Source organism: Petromyzon marinus, unplaced genomic scaffold (assembly GCF_048934315.1).
Source record: "Petromyzon marinus isolate PM22_M1 ecotype Great Lakes invasive population unplaced genomic scaffold, UKy_Petmar_22M1.pri1.0 PM_G_Scaffold_1, whole genome shotgun sequence".
Taxonomy (NCBI): Eukaryota; Metazoa; Chordata; class Hyperoartia; order Petromyzontiformes; family Petromyzontidae; genus Petromyzon; species Petromyzon marinus.
Window position 1 is genome coordinate 12,277,215 of NW_027422650.1, and position 20,085 is coordinate 12,297,299.

At 48.2% G+C, this 20,085-nt stretch overlaps 1 protein-coding gene across 2 annotated transcripts in view; it reads right to left on the minus strand.

The window, feature by feature from the left end:
* LOC116937339 (uncharacterized) overlaps positions 1-20,085 on the minus strand; it is a 40,279-nt gene that overhangs the window by 11,572 nt on the left and 8,622 nt on the right. Inside the window, exon 5 of one of the 2 annotated variants that reach the window (XM_076059311.1) lies at positions 19,571-19,631. In XM_076059311.1, coding sequence (XP_075915426.1) covers positions 19,571-19,631 — 61 coding nt within the window. Of the gene's footprint in view, positions 1-19,570; positions 19,635-20,085 lie in introns of both variants that reach the window. The other variant, XM_076059310.1, reaches the window with a different exon arrangement.

Here is a 20,085-nt window from a genome sequence, read left to right on the forward strand (position 1 = left end):
AGCGTGAGGGTGATGCGTACGTACCTAGCGCGTGAGAGTGATACGTACTAACCTAGCGTGAGGGTGATACGCACTAACCTAGCGTGAGAGTGATACGTACGTGCCTAGCGTGAGAGTGATACGTACTAACCTAGCGTGAGAGTGATACGTACGTACCTAGCGTGAGAGTGATACGTACGTACCTAGCGTGAGGGTGATACGTACTAACCTAGCGTGAGAGTGATACGTACTAACCTAGCGTGAGAATGATACGTACACACCTATCGTGAGAATGATACGTGCTAACCTAGCGTGAGAGTGATACGTGCTAACCTAGCGTGAGAGTGATATGTGCCAACCTAGCATGAGGGTGATACGTACTAACCTAGCGTGAGAGTGATACGTACGTACCTAGCGTGAGAATGATACGCACTAACCTAGCGTGAGGATGATACGTACTAACCTAGCGCGAGAGTGATACGTACGTGCCTAGTGTGAGAGTGATACGTACTAACCTAGCGTGAGAATGATACATGCTAACCTAGCGTGAGAGTGATACGTATGTACCTAGCGTGAGGGTGATACGTACTAACCTAGCGTGAGAGTGATACGTACTAACCTAGCGTGAGAGTGATACGTACGTACCTAGCGTGAGAGTGATACGTACGTACCTAGCGTTAGGGTGATGCGTACGTACCTAGCGCGTGAGAGTGATACGTACTAACCTAGCGTGAGGGTGATACGTACTAACCTAGCGTGAGAGTGATACGTACTAACCTAGTGTGAGAGTGATACATACTAACCTAGCGTGAGGGTGATGCGTACTAACCTAGTGTGAGAGTGATACGTACTAACCTAGTGTGAGGGTGATACGTACTAACCTAGCGTGAGAATGATACGTGCTAACCTAGCGTGAGAGTGATACATACGCACCTAGCGTGAGGGTGATACGTACTAACCTAGCGTGAGAGTGATACGTACGTACCTAGCGTGAGAGTGATACGTACGTACCTAGCGTGAGAGTGATACGTACTAACCTAGCGTGAGAGTGATACGTACGTACCTAGCGTGAGAGTGATACGCACGTACCTAGCGTGAGAGTGATACGTACTAACCTAGCGTGAGAGTGATACGTACTAACCTAGCGTGAGAGTGATACGTACTTACCTAGCGTGAGAATGATACGTGCTAACCTAGCGTGAGAGTGATACATACTAACCTAGTGTGAGAGTGATACGTACTAACCTAGCGTGAGAGCGATACGTACTTACCTAGCGTGAGAATGATACGTGCTAACCTAGCATGAGAGTGATACGTACGTACCTAGCGCGTGAGCGTGTACGTAGTAACCTAGCGTGAGAGTGACACGTACGTACCTAGCGTGAGAGTGATACGTACGTACCTAGCGTGAGAATGATACATACTAACCTAACGTGAGAATGATACGTACTAACCTAGCGTGAGGGTGATACGTACTAACCTAGCGTGAGAGTGATATGTACTAACCTAGCGTGAGAATGATACGTGCTAACCTAGCGTGAGAGTGATACGTGCTAACCTAGCGTGAGAGTGATACGTGCTAACCTAGCGTGAGGGTGATACGTACTAACCTAGCGTGAGAGTGATACGTACGTACCTAGCGTGAGAATGATACGCACTAACCTATCGTGAGGGTGATACTTACTAACCTAGCGCGAGAGTGATACGTGCGTACCTAGCGTGAGAGTGATACGTACTAACCTAGCGTGAGAATGATACGTGCTAACCTAGCGTGATAGTGATACGTACGTACCTAGCGTGAGGGTGATACGTACTATCCTAGCGTGAGAGTGATACGTACTAACCTAGCGTGAGAGTGATACGTACGTACCTAGCGTGAGAGTGATACGTACGTACCTAGCGTGAGGGTGATGCGTACGTACCTAGCGCGTGAGAGTGATACGTACTAACCTAGCGTGAGGGTGATACGCACTAACCTAGCGTGAGAGTGATACGTACTAACCTAGCGTGAGAGTGATACGTACTAACCTAGCGTGAGGGTGATACGTACTAACCTAGTGTGAGAGTGATACGTACTAACCTAGCGTGAGAATGATACGTATGCACCTAGCGTGAGGGTGATACGTACTAACCTAGCGTGAGAGTGATACGTACGTACCTAGCGTGAGAGTGATACGTACGTACCTAGCGTGAGAGTGATACGTACTAACCTAGCGTGAGAGTGATACGTACATACCTAGTGTGAGAGTGATACGTGCTAACCTAGCGTGAGAGTGATACGTACTTACCTAGCGTGAGAATGATACGTGCTAGCCTAGCGTGAGAGTGATACGTACGTACCTAGCGCGTGAGAGTGATACGTACGTACCTAGCGTGAGAGTGATACGTACTAAACAAGCGTGAGAGTGATAGGTACTATCCTAGCGTGAGAGTGATACGTACTAACTTAGCGTGAGAGTGATACGTACGTACCTAGCGCGTGAGAGGGATACGTACTAACCTAGTGTGAGAGTGATACGTACTAACCTAGCGTGAGAGCGATACGTACTTACCTAGCGTGAGAATGATACGTGCTAACCTAGCGTGAGAGTGATACGTACGTACCTAGCGCGTGAGCGTGTACGTAGTAACCTAGCGTGAGAGTGACACGTACGTACCTAGCGTGAGAGTGATACGTACGCACCTAGCGTGAGAATGATACATACTAACCTAGCGTGAGAATGATACGTACTAACCTAGCGTGAGGGTGATACGTACTAACCTAGCGTGAGAGTGATATGTACTAACCTAGCGTGAGAATGATACGTGCTAACCTAGCGTGAGAGTGATACGTGCTAACCTAGCGTGAGCGTGATACGTGCTAACCTAGCGTGAGGGTGATACGTACTAACCTAGCGTGAGAGTGATACGTACGTACCTAGCGTGAGAATGATACGCACTAACCTTTCGTGAGGGTGATACTTACTAACCTAGCGCGAGAGTGATACGTACGTACCTAGCGTGAGAGTGATACGTACTAACCTAGCGTGAGAATGACACGTGCTAACCTAGCGTGAGAGTGATACGTACGTACCTAGCGTGAGGGTGATACGTACTATCCAAGCGTGAGAGTGATACGTACTAACCTAGCGTGAGAGTGATACGTACGTACCTAGCGTGAGAGTGATACGTACGTACCTAGCGTGAGGGTGATGCGTACGTACCTAGCGCGTGAGAGTGATACGTACTAACCTAGCGTGAGGGTGATACGCACTAACCTAGCGTGAGAGTGATACGTACGTGCCTAGCGTGAGAGTGATATGTACTAACCTAGCGTGAGAGTGATACGTACGTACCTAGCGTGAGAGTGATACGTACGTACCTAGCGTGAGAGTGATACGTACTAACCTAGCGTGAGAGTAATACGTACGTACCTAGTGTGAGAGTGATACGTACGTACCTAGCGTGAGAGTGATACGTACTAACCTAGCGTGAGAGTGATACGTACTAACCTAGCGTGAGAGTAATACGTACGTACCTAGTGTGAGAGTGATACGTACGTACCTAGCGTGAGAGTGATACGTACTAACCTAGTGTGAGAGTGATACGTACTAACCAAGCGTGAGAGTGATACGTACTAACCTAGCGTGAGAGTGATACGTACGTACCTAGCGCGTGAGAGTGATACGTACTAACCTAGCGTGAGAGTGATACGTACTAACCTAGCGTGAGAGTGATACGTACTAACCTAGCGTGAGAGTGATACGTACTAACCTAGCGTGAGAGTGATACGTACTAACCTAGCGTGAGAATGATACGCACTAACCTAGCGTGAGAGTGATACGTACTAACCTAGCGTGAGAATGATACGCACTAACCTAGCGTGAGAGTGATACGTACTAACCTAGCGTAAGAGTGATACGTACTAACCTAGCGTGAGAATGATACGTACTAACCTAGCTTGAGAGTGATACGTACTAACCTAGCGTGAGAGTGATACGTACGTACCTAGCGTGAGAGTGATACGTACGCACCTAGCGTGAGAGTGATACGTACTAACCTAGCGTGAGAGTGATACGTACATACCTAGTGTGAGAGTGATACGTGCTAACCTAGCGTGAGAGTGATACGTACTTACCTAGCGTGAGAATGATACGTGCTAGCCTAGCGTGAGAGTGATACGTACGTACCTAGCGCGTGAGAGTGATACGTACGTACCTAGCGTGAGAGTGATACGTACTAACCTAGCGTGAGAGTGATAGGTACTATCCTAGCGTGAGAGTGATACGTACTAACTTAGCGTGAGAGTGATACGTACGTACCTAGCGCGTGAGAGGGATACGTACTAACCTAGTGTGAGAGTGATACGTACTAACCTAGCGTGAGAGCGATACGTACTTACCTAGCGTGAGAATGATACGTGCTAACCTAGCGTGAGAGTGATACGTACGTACCTAGCACGTGAGCGTGTACGTAGTAACCTAGCGTGAGAGTGACACGTACGTACCTAGCGTGAGAGTGATACGTACGTACCTAGCGTGAGAATGATACATACTAACCTAGCGTGAGAATGATACGTACTAACCTAGCGTGAGGGTGATACGTACTAACCTAGCGTGAGAGTGATATGTACTAACCTAGCATGAGAATGATACGTGCTAACCTAGCGTGAGAGTGATACGTGCTAACCTAGCGTGAGAGTGATACGTGCTAACCTAGCGTGAGGGTGATACGTACTAACCTAGCGTGAGAGTGATACGTACGTACCTAGCGTGAGAATGATACGCACTAACCTATCGTGAGGGTGATACTTACTAACCTAGCGCGAGAGTGATACGTACGTACCTAGCGTGAGAGTGATACGTACTAACCTAGCGTGAGAATGATACGTGCTAACCTAGCGTGAGAGTGATACGTACGTAACTAGCGTGAGGGTGATACGTACTATCCTAGCGTGAGAGTGATACGTACTAACCTAGCGTGAGAGTGATACGTACGTACCTAGCGTGAGAGTGATACGTACGTACCTAGCGTGAGGGTGATGCGTACGTACCTAGCGCGTGAGAGTGATACGTACTAACCTAGCGTGAGGGTGATACGCACTAACCTAGCGTGAGAGTGATACGTACGTGCCTAGCGTGAGAGTGATACGTACTAACCTAGCGTGAGAGTGATACGTACGTACCTAGCGTGAGAGTGATACGTACGTACCTAGCGTGAGGGTGATACGTACTAACCTAGCGTGAGAGTGATACGTACTAACCTAGCGTGAGAATAATACGTACACACCTATCGTGAGAATGATACGTGCTAACCTAGCGTGAGAGTGATACGTGCTAACCTAGCGTGAGAGTGATATGTGCCAACCTAGCATGAGGGTGATACGTACTAACCTAGCGTGAGAGTGATACGTACGTACCTAGCGTGAGAATGATACGCACTAACCTAGCGTGAGGATGATACGTACTAACCTAGCGTGAGAGTGATACGTACGTACATAGTGTGAGAGTGATACGTACTAACCTAGCGTGAGAATGATACATGCTAACCTAGCGTGAGAGTGATACGTATGTACCTAGCGTGAGGGTGATACGTACTAACCTAGCGTGAGAGTGATACGTACTAACCTAGCGTGAGAGTGATACGTACGTACCTAGCGTGAGAGTGATACGTACGTACCTAGCGTTAGGGTGATGCGTACGTACCTAGCGCGTGAGAGTGATACGTACTAACCTAGCGTGAGGGTGATACGTACTAACCTAGCGTGAGAGTGATACGTACTAACCTAGTGTGAGAGTGATACATACTAACCTAGCGTGAGGGTGATACGTACTAACCTAGTGTGAGAGTGATACGTACTAACCTAGTGTGAGGGTGATACGTACTAACCTAGCGTGAGAATGATACGTGCTAACCTAGCGTGAGAGTGATACATACGCACATAGCGTGAGGGTGATACGTACCAACCTAGCGTGAGAGTGATACGTACGTACCTAGCGTGAGAGTGATACGTACGTACCTAGCGTGAGAGTGATACGTACTAACCTAGCGTGAGAGTGATACGTACGTACCTAGCGTGAGAGTGATACGCACGTACCTAGCGTGAGAGTGATACGTACTAACCTAGCGTGAGAGTGATACGTACTAACCTAGCGTGAGAGTGATACGTACTTACCTAGCGTGAGAATGATACGTGCTAACCTAGCGTGAGAGTGATACATACTAACCTAGTGTGAGAGTGATACGTACTAACCTAGCGTGAGAGCGATACGTACTTACCTAGCGTGAGAATGATACGTGCTAACCTAGCATGAGAGTGATACGTACGTACCTAGCGCGTGAGCGTGTACGTAGTAACCTAGCGTGAGAGTGACACGTACGTACCTAGCGTGAGAGTGATACGTACGTACATAGCGTGAGAATGATACATACTAACCTAACGTGAGAATGATACGTACTAACCTAGCGTGAGGGTGATACGTACTAACCTAGCGTGAGAGTGATATGTACTAACCTAGCGTGAGAATGATACGTGCTAACCTAGCGTGAGAGTGATACGTGCTAACCTAGCGTGAGAGTGATACGTGCTAACCTAGCGTGAGGGTGATACGTACTAACCTAGCGTGAGAGTGATACGTGCGTACCTAGCGTGAGAGTGATACGTACTAACCTAGCGTGAGAATGATACGTGCTAACCTAGCGTGATAGTGATACGTACGTACCTAGCATGAGGGTGATACGTACTATCCTAGCGTGAGAGTGATACGTACTAACCTAGCGGGAGAGTGATACGTACGTACCTAGCGTGAGAGTGATACGTACGTACCTAGCGTGAGGGTGATGCGTACGTACCTAGCGCTTGAGAGTGATACGTACTAACCTAGCGTGAGGGTGATACGCACTAACCTAGCGTGAGAGTGATACGTACTAACCTAGCGTGAGAGTGATACGTACCAACCTAGCGTGAGGGTGATACGTACTAACCTAGTGTGAGAGTGATACGTACTAACCTAGCGTGAGAATGATACGTATGCACCTAGCGTGAGGGTGATACGTACTAACCTAGCGTGAGAGTGATACGTACGTACCTAGCGTGAGAGTGATACGTACGTACCTAGCGTGAGAGTGATACGTACTAACCTAGCGTGAGAGTGATACGTACATACCTAGTGTGAGAGTGATACGTGCTAACCTAGCGTGAGAGTGATACGTACTTACCTAGCGTGAGAATGATACGTGCTAGCCTAGCGTGAGAGTGATACGTACGTACCTAGCGCGTGAGAGTGATACGTACGTACCTAGCGTGAGAGTGATACGTACTAAACAAGCGTGAGAGTGATAGGTACTATCCTAGCGTGAGAGTGATACGTACTAACTTAGCGTGAGAGTGATACGTACGTACCTAGCGCGTGAGAGGGATACGTACTAACCTAGTGTGAGAGTGATACGTACTAACCTAGCGTGAGAGCGATACGTACTTACCTAGCGTGAGAATGATACGTGCTAACCTAGCGTGAGAGTGATACGTACGTACCTAGCGCGTGAGCGTGTACGTAGTAACCTAGCGTGAGAGTGACACGTACGTACCTAGCGTGAGAGTGATACGTACGTACCTAGCGTGAGAATGATACATACTAACCTAGCGTGAGAATGATACGTACTAACCTAGCGTGAGGGTGATACGTACTAACCTAGCGTGAGAGTGATATGTACTAACCTAGCGTGAGAATGATACGTGCTAACCTAGCGTGAGAGTGATACGTGCTAACCTAGCGTGAGCGTGATACGTGCTAACCTAGCGTGAGGGTGATACGTACTAACCTAGCGTGAGAGTGATACGTACGTACCTAGCGTGAGAATGATACGCACTAACCTATCGTGAGGGTGATACTTACTAACCTAGCGCGAGAGTGATACGTACGTACCTAGCGTGAGAGTGATACGTACTAACCTAGCGTGAGAATGACACGTGCTAACCTAGCGTGAGAGTGATACGTACGTACCTAGCGTGAGGGTGATACGTACTATCCTAGCGTGAGAGTGATACGTACTAACCTAGCGTGAGAGTGATACGTACGTACCTAGCGTGAGAGTGATACGTACGTACCTAGCGTGAGGGTGATGCGTACGTACCTAGCGCGTGAGAGTGATACGTACTAACCTAGCGTGAGGGTGATACGCACTAACCTAGCGTGAGAGTGATACGTACGTGCCTAGCGTGAGAGTGATACGTACTAACCTAGCGTGAGAGTGATACGTACGTACCTAGCGTGAGAGTGATACGTACGTACCTAGCGTGAGAGTGATACGTACTAACCTAGCGTGAGAGTAATACGTACGTACCTAGTGTGAGAGTGATACGTACGTACCTAGCGTGAGAGTGATACGTACTAACCTAGCGTGAGAGTGATACGTACTAACCTAGCATGAGAGTAATACGTACATACCTAGTGTGAGAGTGATACGTACTAACCTAGCGTGAGGGTGATACGTACTAACCTAGCGCGAGAGTGATACGTACGTACCTAGCGTGAGAGTAATACGTACGTACCTAGCGTGAGAATGATACGTGCTAACCTAGCGTGAGAGTGATACGTGCTAACCTAGCGTGAGAGTGATACGTACTAACCTAGCGTGAGAGTGATACGTACGTACCTAGCGTGAGAGTGATACGTACTAACCTAGCGTGAGAGTGATACGTACTAACCTAGCGTGAGAATGATACGCACTAACCTACCGTGAGAGTGATACGTACTAACCTAGCGTGAGAGTGATACGTACCAACCTAGCGTGAGGGTGATACGTACTAACCTAGTGTGAGAGTGATACGTACTAACCTAGCGTGAGAATGATACGTACTAACCTAGCGTGAGAGTGATACGTACTAACCTAGCGCGAGAGTGATACGTACGTACCTAGCGTGAGAGTGATACGTACGCACCTAGCGTGAGAGTGATACGTACTAACCTAGCGTGAGAGTGATACGTACATACCTAGTGTGAGAGTGATACGTGCTAACCTAGCGTGAGAGTGATACGTACTTACCTAGCGTGAGAATGATACGTGCTAGCCTAGCGTGAGAGTGATACGTACGTACCTAGCGCGTGAGAGTGATACGTACGTACCTAGCGTGAGAGTGATACGTACTAAACAAGCGTGAGAGTGATAGGTACTATCCTAGCGTGAGAGTGATACGTACTAACTTAGCGTGAGAGTGATACGTACGTACCTAGCGCGTGAGAGGGATACGTACTAACCTAGTGTGAGAGTGATACGTACTAACCTAGCGTGAGAGCGATACGTACTTACCTAGCGTGAGAATGATACGTGCTAACCTAGCGTGAGAGTGATACGTACGTACCTAGCGCGTGAGCGTGTACGTAGTAACCTAGCGTGAGAGTGACACGTACGTACCTAGCGTGAGAGTGATACGTACGTACCTAGCGTGAGAATGATACATACTAACCTAGCGTGAGAATGATACGTACTAACCTAGCGTGAGGGTGATACGTACTAACCTAGCGTGAGAGTGATATGTACTAACCTAGCGTGAGAATGATACGTGCGTACCTAGCGTGAGAGTGATACGTACTAACCTAGCGTGAGAATGATACGTGCTAACCTAGCGTGATAGTGATACGTACGTACCTAGCATGAGGGTGATACGTACTATCCTAGCGTGAGAGTGATACGTACTAACCTAGCGGGAGAGTGATACGTACGTACCTAGCGTGAGAGTGATACGTACGTACCTAGCGTGAGGGTGATGCGTACGTACCTAGCGCTTGAGAGTGATACGTACTAACCTAGCGTGAGGGTGATACGCACTAACCTAGCGTGAGAGTGATACGTACTAACCTAGCGTGAGAGTGATACGTACCAACCTAGCGTGAGGGTGATACGTACTAACCTAGTGTGAGAGTGATACGTACTAACCTAGCGTGAGAATGATACGTATGCACCTAGCGTGAGGGTGATACGTACTAACCTAGCGTGAGAGTGATACGTACGTACCTAGCGTGAGAGTGATACGTACGTACCTAGCGTGAGAGTGATACGTACTAACCTAGCGTGAGAGTGATACGTACATACCTAGTGTGAGAGTGATACGTGCTAACCTAGCGTGAGAGTGATACGTACTTACCTAGCGTGAGAATGATACGTGCTAGCCTAGCGTGAGAGTGATACGTACGTACCTAGCGCGTGAGAGTGATACGTACGTACCTAGCGTGAGAGTGATACGTACTAAACAAGCGTGAGAGTGATAGGTACTATCCTAGCGTGAGAGTGATACGTACTAACTTAGCGTGAGAGTGATACGTACGTACCTAGCGCGTGAGAGGGATACGTACTAACCTAGTGTGAGAGTGATACGTACTAACCTAGCGTGAGAGCGATACGTACTTACCTAGCGTGAGAATGATACGTGCTAACCTAGCGTGAGAGTGATACGTACGTACCTAGCGCGTGAGCGTGTACGTAGTAACCTAGCGTGAGAGTGACACGTACGCACCTAGCGTGAGAGTGATACGTACGTACCTAGCGTGAGAATGATACATACTAACCTAGCGTGAGAATGATACGTACTAACCTAGCGTGAGGGTGATACGTACTAACCTAGCGTGAGAGTGATATGTACTAACCTAGCGTGAGAATGATACGTGCTAACCTAGCGTGAGAGTGATACGTGCTAACCTAGCGTGAGCGTGATACGTGCTAACCTAGCGTGAGGGTGATACGTACTAACCTAGCGTGAGAGTGATACGTACGTACCTAGCGTGAGAATGATACGCACTAACCTATCGTGAGGGTGATACTTACTAACCTAGCGCGAGAGTGATACGTACGTACCTAGCGTGAGAGTGATACGTACTAACCTAGCGTGAGAATGACACGTGCTAACCTAGCGTGAGAGTGATACGTACGTACCTAGCGTGAGGGTGATACGTACTATCCTAGCGTGAGAGTGATACGTACTAACCTAGCGTGAGAGTGATACGTACGTACCTAGCGTGAGAGTGATACGTACGTACCTAGCGTGAGGGTGATGCGTACGTACCTAGCGCGTGAGAGTGATACGTACTAACCTAGCGTGAGGGTGATACGCACTAACCTAGCGTGAGAGTGATACGTACGTGCCTAGCGTGAGAGTGATACGTACTAACCTAGCGTGAGAGTGATACGTACGTACCTAGCGTGAGAGTGATACGTACGTACCTAGCGTGAGAGTGATACGTACTAACCTAGCGTGAGAGTAATACGTACGTACCTAGTGTGAGAGTGATACGTACGTACCTAGCGTGAGAGTGATACGTACTAACCTAGCGTGAGAGTGATACGTACTAACCTAGCGTGAGAGTAATACGTACGTACCTAGTGTGAGAGTGATACGTACTAACCTAGCGTGAGGGTGATACGTACTAACCTAGCGCGAGAGTGATACGTACGTACCTAGCGTGAGAGTAATACGTACGTACCTAGCGTGAGAATGATACGTGCTAACCTAGCGTGAGAGTGATACGTGCTAACCTAGCGTGAGAGTGATACGTACTAACCTAGCGCGAGAGTGATACGTACGTACCTAGCGTGAGAGTGATACGTACTAACCTAGCGTGAGAGTGATACGTACTAACCTAGCGTGAGAATGATACGCACTAACCTAGCGTGAGAGTGATACGTACTAACCTAGCGTGAGAGTGATACGTACCAACCTAGCGTGAGGGTGATACGTACTAACCTAGTGTGAGAGTGATACGTACTAACCTAGCGTGAGAATGATACGTACTAACCTAGCGTGAGAGTGATACGTACTAACCTAGCGTGAGAGTGATACGTACGTACCTAGCGTGAGAGTGATACGTACGCACCTAGCGTGAGAGTGATACGTACTAACCTAGCGTGAGAGTGATACGTACATACCTAGTGTGAGAGTGATACGTGCTAACCTAGCGTGAGAGTGATACGTACTTACCTAGCGTGAGAATGATACGTGCTAGCCTAGCGTGAGAGTGATACGTACGTACCTAGCGCGTGAGAGTGATACGTACGTACCTAGCGTGAGAGTGATACGTACTAAACAAGCGTGAGAGTGATAGGTACTATCCTAGCGTGAGAGTGATACGTACTAACTTAGCGTGAGAGTGATACGTACGTACCTAGCGCGTGAGAGGGATACGTACTAACCTAGTGTGAGAGTGATACGTACTAACCTAGCGTGAGAGCGATACGTACTTACCTAGCGTGAGAATGATACGTGCTAACCTAGCGTGAGAGTGATACGTACGTACCTAGCGCGTGAGCGTGTACGTAGTAACCTAGCGTGAGAGTGACACGTACGTACCTAGCGTGAGAGTGATACGTACGTACCTAGCGTGAGAATGATACATACTAACCTAGCGTGAGAATGATACGTACTAACCTAGCGTGAGGGTGATACGTACTAACCTAGCGTGAGAGTTATATGTACTAACCTAGCGTGAGAATGATACGTGCTAACCTAGCGTGAGAGTGATACGTGCTAACCTAGCGTGAGCGTGATACGTGCTAACCTAGCGTGAGGGTGATACGTACTAACCTAGCATGAGAGTGATATGTACGTACCTAGCGTGAGAATGATACGCACTAACCTATCGTGAGGGTGATACTTACTAACCTAGCGCGAGAGTGATACGTACGTACCTAGCGTGAGAGTGATACGTACTAACCTAGCGTGAGAATGACACGTGCTAACCTAGCGTGAGAGTGATACGTACGTACCTAGCGTGAGGGTGATACGTACTATCCTAGCGTGAGAGTGATACGTACTAACCTAGCGTGAGAGTGATACGTACGTACCTAGCGTGAGAGTGATACGTACGTACCTAGCGTGAGGGTGATGCGTACGTACCTAGCGCGTGAGAGTGATACGTACTAACCTAGCGTGAGGGTGATACGCACTAACCTAGCGTGAGAGTGATACGTACGTGCCTAGCGTGAGAGTGATACGTACTAACCTAGCGTGAGAGTGATACGTACGTACCTAGCGTGAGAGTGATACGTACTAACCTAGCGTGAGAGTAATACGTACGTACCTAGTGCGAGAGTGATACGTACGTACCTAGCGTGAGAGTGATACGTACTAACCTAGCGTGAGAGTGATACGTACTAACCTAGCGTGAGAGTAATACGTACGTACCTAGTGTGAGAGTGATACGTACGTACCTAGCGTGAGAGTGATACGTACTAACCTAGTGTGAGAGTGATACGTACTAACCTAGCGTGAGAGTGATACGTACTAACCTAGCGTGAGAGTGATACGTACGTACCTAGCGCGTGAGAGTGATACGTACTAACCTAGCGTGAGAGTGATACGTACTAACCTAGCGTGAGAGTGATACGTACTAACCTAGCGTGAGAGTAATACGTACTAACCTAGCGTGAGAGTGATACGTACTAACCTAGCGTGAGAATGATACGCACTAACCTAGCGTGAGAGTGATACGTACTAACCTAGCGTGAGAATGATACGCACTAACCTAGCGTGAGAGTGATACGTACTAACCTAGCGTAAGAGTGATACGTACTAACCTAGCGTGAGAATGATACGTACTAACCTAGCGTGAGAGTGATACGTACTAACCTAGCGTGAGAATAATACGTACTAACCTAGCGTGAGGGTGATACGTACTAACCTAGCGCGAGAGTGATACGTACGCACCTAGCGTGAGAGTGATACGTGCTAACCTAGCGTGAGAATGATACATGCTAACCTAGTGTGAGAGTGATACGTACTAACCTAGCGTGAGGGTGATACGTACTAACTTAGCGCGAGAGTGATACGTACGTACCTAGCGTGAGAGTAATACGTACGTACCTAGCGTGAGAATGATACGTGCTAACCTAGCGTGAGAGTGATACGTGCTAACCTAGCGTGAGAGTGATACGTACTAACCTAGCGTGAGAGTGATACGTACGTACCTAGCGTGAGAGTGATACGTACTAACCTAGCGTGAGAGTGATACGTACTAACCTAGCGTGAGAATGATACGCACTAACCTAGCGTGAGAGTGATACGTACTAACCTAGCGTGAGAATGATACGCACTAACCTAGCGTGAGAGTGATACGTACTAACCTAGCGTAAGAGTGATACGTACTAACCTAGCGTGAGAATGATACGTACCAACCTAGCGTGAGAGTGATACGTACTAACCTAGCGTGAGAGTGATACGTACGTACCTAGCGTGAGAGTGATACGTACGTACCTAGCGTGAGAGTGATACGTACTAACCTAGCGTGAGAGTGATACGTACATACCTAGTGTGAGAGTGATACGTGCTAACCTAGCGTGAGAGTGATACGTACTTACCTAGCGTGAGAATGATACGTGCTAGCCTAGCGTGAGAGTGATACGTACGTACCTAGCGCGTGAGAGTGATACGTACGTACCTAGCGTGAGAGTGATACGTACTAACCTAGCGTGAGAGTGATAGGTACTATCCTAGCGTGAGAGTGATACGTACTAACTTAGCGTGAGAGTGATACGTACGTACCTAGCGCGTGAGAGGGATACGTACTAACCTAGTGTGAGAGTGATACGTACTAACCTAGCGTGAGAGCGATACGTACTTACCTAGCGTGAGAATGATACGTGCTAACCTAGCGTGAGAGTGATACGTACGTACCTAGCACGTGAGCGTGTACGTAGTAACCTAGCGTGAGAGTGACACGTACGTACCTAGCGTGAGAGTGATGCGTACGTACCTAGCGTGAGAATGATACATACTAACCTAGCGTGAGAATGATACGTACTAACCTAGCGTGAGGGTGATACGTACTAACCTAGCGTGAGAGTGATATGTACTAACCTAGCATGAGAATGATACGTGCTAACCTAGCGTGAGAGTGATACGTGCTAACCTAGCGTGAGAGTGATACGTGCTAACCTAGCGTGAGGGTGATACGTACTAACCTAGCGTGAGAGTGATACGTACGTACCTAGCGTGAGAATGATACGCACTAACCTATCGTGAGGGTGATACTTACTAACCTAGCGCGAGAGTGATACGTACGTACCTAGCGTGAGAGTGATACGTACTAACCTAGCGTGAGAATGATACGTGCTAACCTAGCGTGAGAGTGATACGTACGTAACTAGCGTGAGGGTGATACGTACTATCCTAGCGCGAGAGTGATACGTACTAACCTAGCGTGAGAGTGATACGTACGTACCTAGCGTGAGAGTGATACGTACGTACCTAGCGTGAGGGTGATGCGTACGTACCTAGCGCGTGAGAGTGATACGTACTAACCTAGCGTGAGGGTGATACGCACTAACCTAGCGTGAGAGTGATACGTACGTGCCTAGCGTGAGAGTGATACGTACTAACCTAGCGTGAGAGTGATACGTACGTACCTAGCGTGAGAGTGATACGTACGTACCTAGCGTGAGGGTGATACGTACTAACCTAGCGTGAGAGTGATACGTACTAACCTAGCGTGAGAATAATACGTACACACCTATCGTGAGAATGATACGTGCTAACCTAGCGTGAGAGTGATACGTGCTAACCTAGCGTGAGAGTGATATGTGCCAACCTAGCATGAGGGTGATACGTACTAACCTAGCGTGAGAGTGATACGTACGTACCTAGCGTGAGAATGATACGCACTAACCTAGCGTGAGGATGATACGTACTAACCTAGCGTGAGAGTGATACGTACGTACATAGTGTGAGAGTGATACGTACTAACCTAGCGTGAGAATGATACATGCTAACCTAGCGTGAGAGTGATACGTATGTACCTAGCGTGAGGGTGATACGTACTAACCTAGCGTGAGAGTGATACGTACTAACCTAGCGTGAGAGTGATACGTACGTACCTAGCGTGAGAGTGATACGTACGTACCTAGCGTTAGGGTGATGCGTACGTACCTAGCGCGTGAGAGTGATACGTACTAACCTAGCGTGAGGGTGATACGTACTAACCTAGCGTGAGAGTGATACGTACTAACCTAGTGTGAGAGTGATACATACTAACCTAGCGTGAGGGTGATACGTACTAACCTAGTGTGAGAGTGATACGTACTAACCTAGTGTGAGGGTGATACGTACTAACCTAGCGTGAGAATGATACGTGCTAACCTAGCGTGAGAGTGATACATACGCACCTAGCGTGAGGGTGATACGTACCAACCTAGCGTGAGAGTGATACGTACGTACCTAGCGTGAGAGTGATACGTACGTACCTAGCGTGAGAGTGATACGTACTAACCTAGCGTGAGAGTGATACGTACGTACCTAGCGTGAGAGTGATACGCACGTACCTAGCGTGAGAGTGATACGTACTAACCTAGCGTGAGAGTGATACGTACTAACCTAGCGTGAGAGCGATACGTACTTACCTAGCGTGAGAATGATACGTGCTAACCTAGCATGAGAGTGATACGTACGTACCTAGCGCGTGAGCGTGTACGTAGTAACCTAGCGTGAGAGTGACACGTACGTACCTAGCGTGAGAGTGATACGTACGTACATAGCGTGAGAATGATACATACTAACCTAACGTGAGAATGATACGTACTAACCTAGCGTGAGGGTGATACGTACTAACCTAGCGTGAGAGTGATATGTACTAACCTAGCGTGAGAATGATACGTGCTAACCTAGCGTGAGAGTGATACGTGCTAACCTAGCATGAGAGTGATACGTGCTAACCTAGCGTGAGGGTGATACGTACTAACCTAGCGTGAGAGTGATACGTACCTAGCGTGAGAATGATACGCACTAACCTATCGTGAGGGTGATACTTACTAACCTAGCGCGAGAGTGATACGTGCGTACCTAGCGTGAGAGTGATACGTACTAACCTAGCGTGAGAATGATACGTGCTAACCTAGCGTGATAGTGATACGTACGTACCTAGCATGAGGGTGATACGTACTATCCTAGCGTGAGAGTGATACGTACTAACCTAGCGGGAGAGTGATACGTACGTACCTAGCGTGAGAGTGATACGTACGTACCTAGCGTGAGGGTGATGCGTACGTACCTAGCGCTTGAGAGTGATACGTACTAACCTAGCGTGAGGGTGATACGCACTAACCTAGCGTGAGAGTGATACGTACTAACCTAGCGTGAGAGTGATACGTACCAACCTAGCGTGAGGGTGATACGTACTAACCTAGTGTGAGAGTGATACGTACTAACCTAGCGTGAGAATGATACGTATGCACCTAGCGTGAGGGTGATACGTACTAACCTAGCGTGAGAGTGATACGTACGTACCTAGCGTGAGAGTGATACGTACGTACCTAGCGTGAGAGTGATACGTACTAACCTAGCGTGAGAGTGATACGTACTAACCTAGCGTGAGAGCGATACGTACTTACCTAGCGTGAGAATGATACGTGCTAGCCTAGCGTGAGAGTGATACGTACGTACCTAGCGCGTGAGAGTGATACGTACGTACCTAGCGTGAGAGTGATACGTACTAAACAAGCGTGAGAGTGATAGGTACTATCCTAGCGTGAGAGTGATACGTACTAACTTAGCGTGAGAGTGATACGTACGTACCTAGCGCGTGAGAGGGATACGTACTAACCTAGTGTGAGAGTGATACGTACTAACCTAGCGTGAGAGCGATACGTACTTACCTAGCGTGAGAATGATACGTGCTAACCTAGCGTGAGAGTGATACGTACGTACCTAGCGCGTGAGCGTGTACGTAGTAACCTAGCGTGAGAGTGACACGTACGTACCTAGCGTGAGAGTGATACGTACGTACCTAGCGTGAGAATGATACATACTAACCTAGCGTGAGAATGATACGTACTAACCTAGCGTGAGGGTGATACGTACTAACCTAGCGTGAGAGTGATATGTACTAACCTAGCGTGAGAATGATACGTGCTAACCTAGCGTGAGAGTGATACGTGCTAACCTAGCGTGAGCGTGATACGTGCTAACCTAGCGTGAGGGTGATACGTACTAACCTAGCGTGAGAGTGATACGTACGTACCTAGCGTGAGAATGATACGCACTAACCTATCGTGAGGGTGATACTTACTAACCTAGCGCGAGAGTGATACGTACGTACCTAGCGTGAGAGTGATACGTACTAACCTAGCGTGAGAATGACACGTGCTAACCTAGCGTGAGAGTGATACGTACGTACCTAGCGTGAGGGTGATACGTACTATCCTAGCGTGAGAGTGATACGTACTAACCTAGCGTGAGAGTGATACGTACGTACCTAGCGTGAGAGTGATACGTACGTACCTAGCGTGAGGGTGATGCGTACGTACCTAGCGCGTGAGAGTGATACGTACTAACCTAGCGTGAGGGTGATAAGCACTAACCTAGCGTGAGAGTGATACGTACGTGCCTAGCGTGAGAGTGATACGTACTAACCTAGCGTGAGAGTGATACGTACGTACCTAGCGTGAGAGTGATACGTACGTACCTAGCGTGAGAGTGATACGTACTAACCTAGCGTGAGAGTAATACGTACGTACCTAGCGTGAGAGTGATACGTACGTACCTAGCGTGAGAGTGATACGTACTAACCTAGCGTGAGAGTGATACGTACTAACCTAGCGTGAGAGTAATACGTACGTACCTAGTGTGAGAGTGATACGTACGTACCTAGCGTGAGAGTGATACGTACTAACCTAGTGTGAGAGTGATACGTACTAACCTAGCGTGAGAGTGATACGTACTAACCTAGCGTGAGAGTGATACGTACGTACCTAGCGCGTGAGAGTGATACGTACTAACCTAGCGTGAGAGTGATACGTACTAACCTAGCGTGAGAGTGATACGTACTAACCTAGCGTGAGAGTGATACGTACTAACCTAGCGTGAGAGTGATACGTACTAACCTAGCGTGAGAATGATACGCACTAACCTAGCGTGAGAGTGATACGTACTAACCTAGCGTGAGAATGATACGCACTAACCTAGCGTGAGAGTGATACGTACTAACCTAGCGTAAGAGTGATACGTACTAACCTAGCGTGAGAATGATACGTACTAACCTAGCATGAGAGTGATACGTACTAACCTAGCGTGAGAATAATACGTACTAACCTAGCGTGAGGGTGATACGTACTAACCTAGCGCGAGAGTGATACGTACGCACCTAGCGTGAGAGTGATACGTGCTAACCTAGCGTGAGAATGATACATGCTAACCTAGTGTGAGAGTGATACGTACTAACCTAGCGTGAGGGTGATACGTACTAACCTAGCGCGAGAGTGATACGTACGTACCTAGCGTGAGAGTAATACGTACGTACCTAGCGTGAGAATGATACGTGCTAACCTAGCGTGAGAGTGATACGTGCTAACCTAGCGTGAGAGTGATACGTACTAACCTAGCGTGAGAGTGATACGTACGTACCTAGCGTGAGAGTGATACGTACTAACCTAGCGTGAGAGTGATACGTACGTACCTAGCGCGTGAGCGTGTACGTACGGAGCGCTGTGTCGCGTCGCCCCGCGTGGTGTGGCGACCACTTGGGGAGCGGCTTTCATCCGGCGGTGTCAACCGGGGGGGGAGGGGGACGAGGTCTTAAAATTCAGATTGTTTCTGTTCCACCACGGTGGCGGCAGCTGTGTTGGCGGTGGCTACCTGCAATCAGAGACGGTATCCTTCTCGGGGACCAGGCTCGGGGCGTTTCTTCCTCGCTCGTCTGCTGGGGAACGAGAAAAATCTACGCGGAACGTTGCGACAAATGGAACACGCGAACACGAACACAAACACATGCGCCGCCGTCGGCACGTGCAAAGTAGAGCAACGTTTAACAAATCTATAACAAGTATATAGATACAAACACCAATACGTTGTTTGTGTATCTTACCGGGTAAGCCCCCCACTGTACTACTACGTGACTTGTTTAGTAGAAGCTACGCCGGCTATCACAAGTGACAGCTCAACTCAGTGGCTTATTGTCGTCGTCGTCATCGTCGTCGTTATCATCGTCGACGACATCATCATCGTCGTCGTCATCATCATCGTCATCGTTGTCATCATCGTCGTCATTGTCGTCATCATCGTCATCGTCATCACCGTCGTCATCATCGTCATCATCGTCATCATCGTCGTCATCATCGTCATCATCCTCGTCGTCGTCGTCATCGTCATCG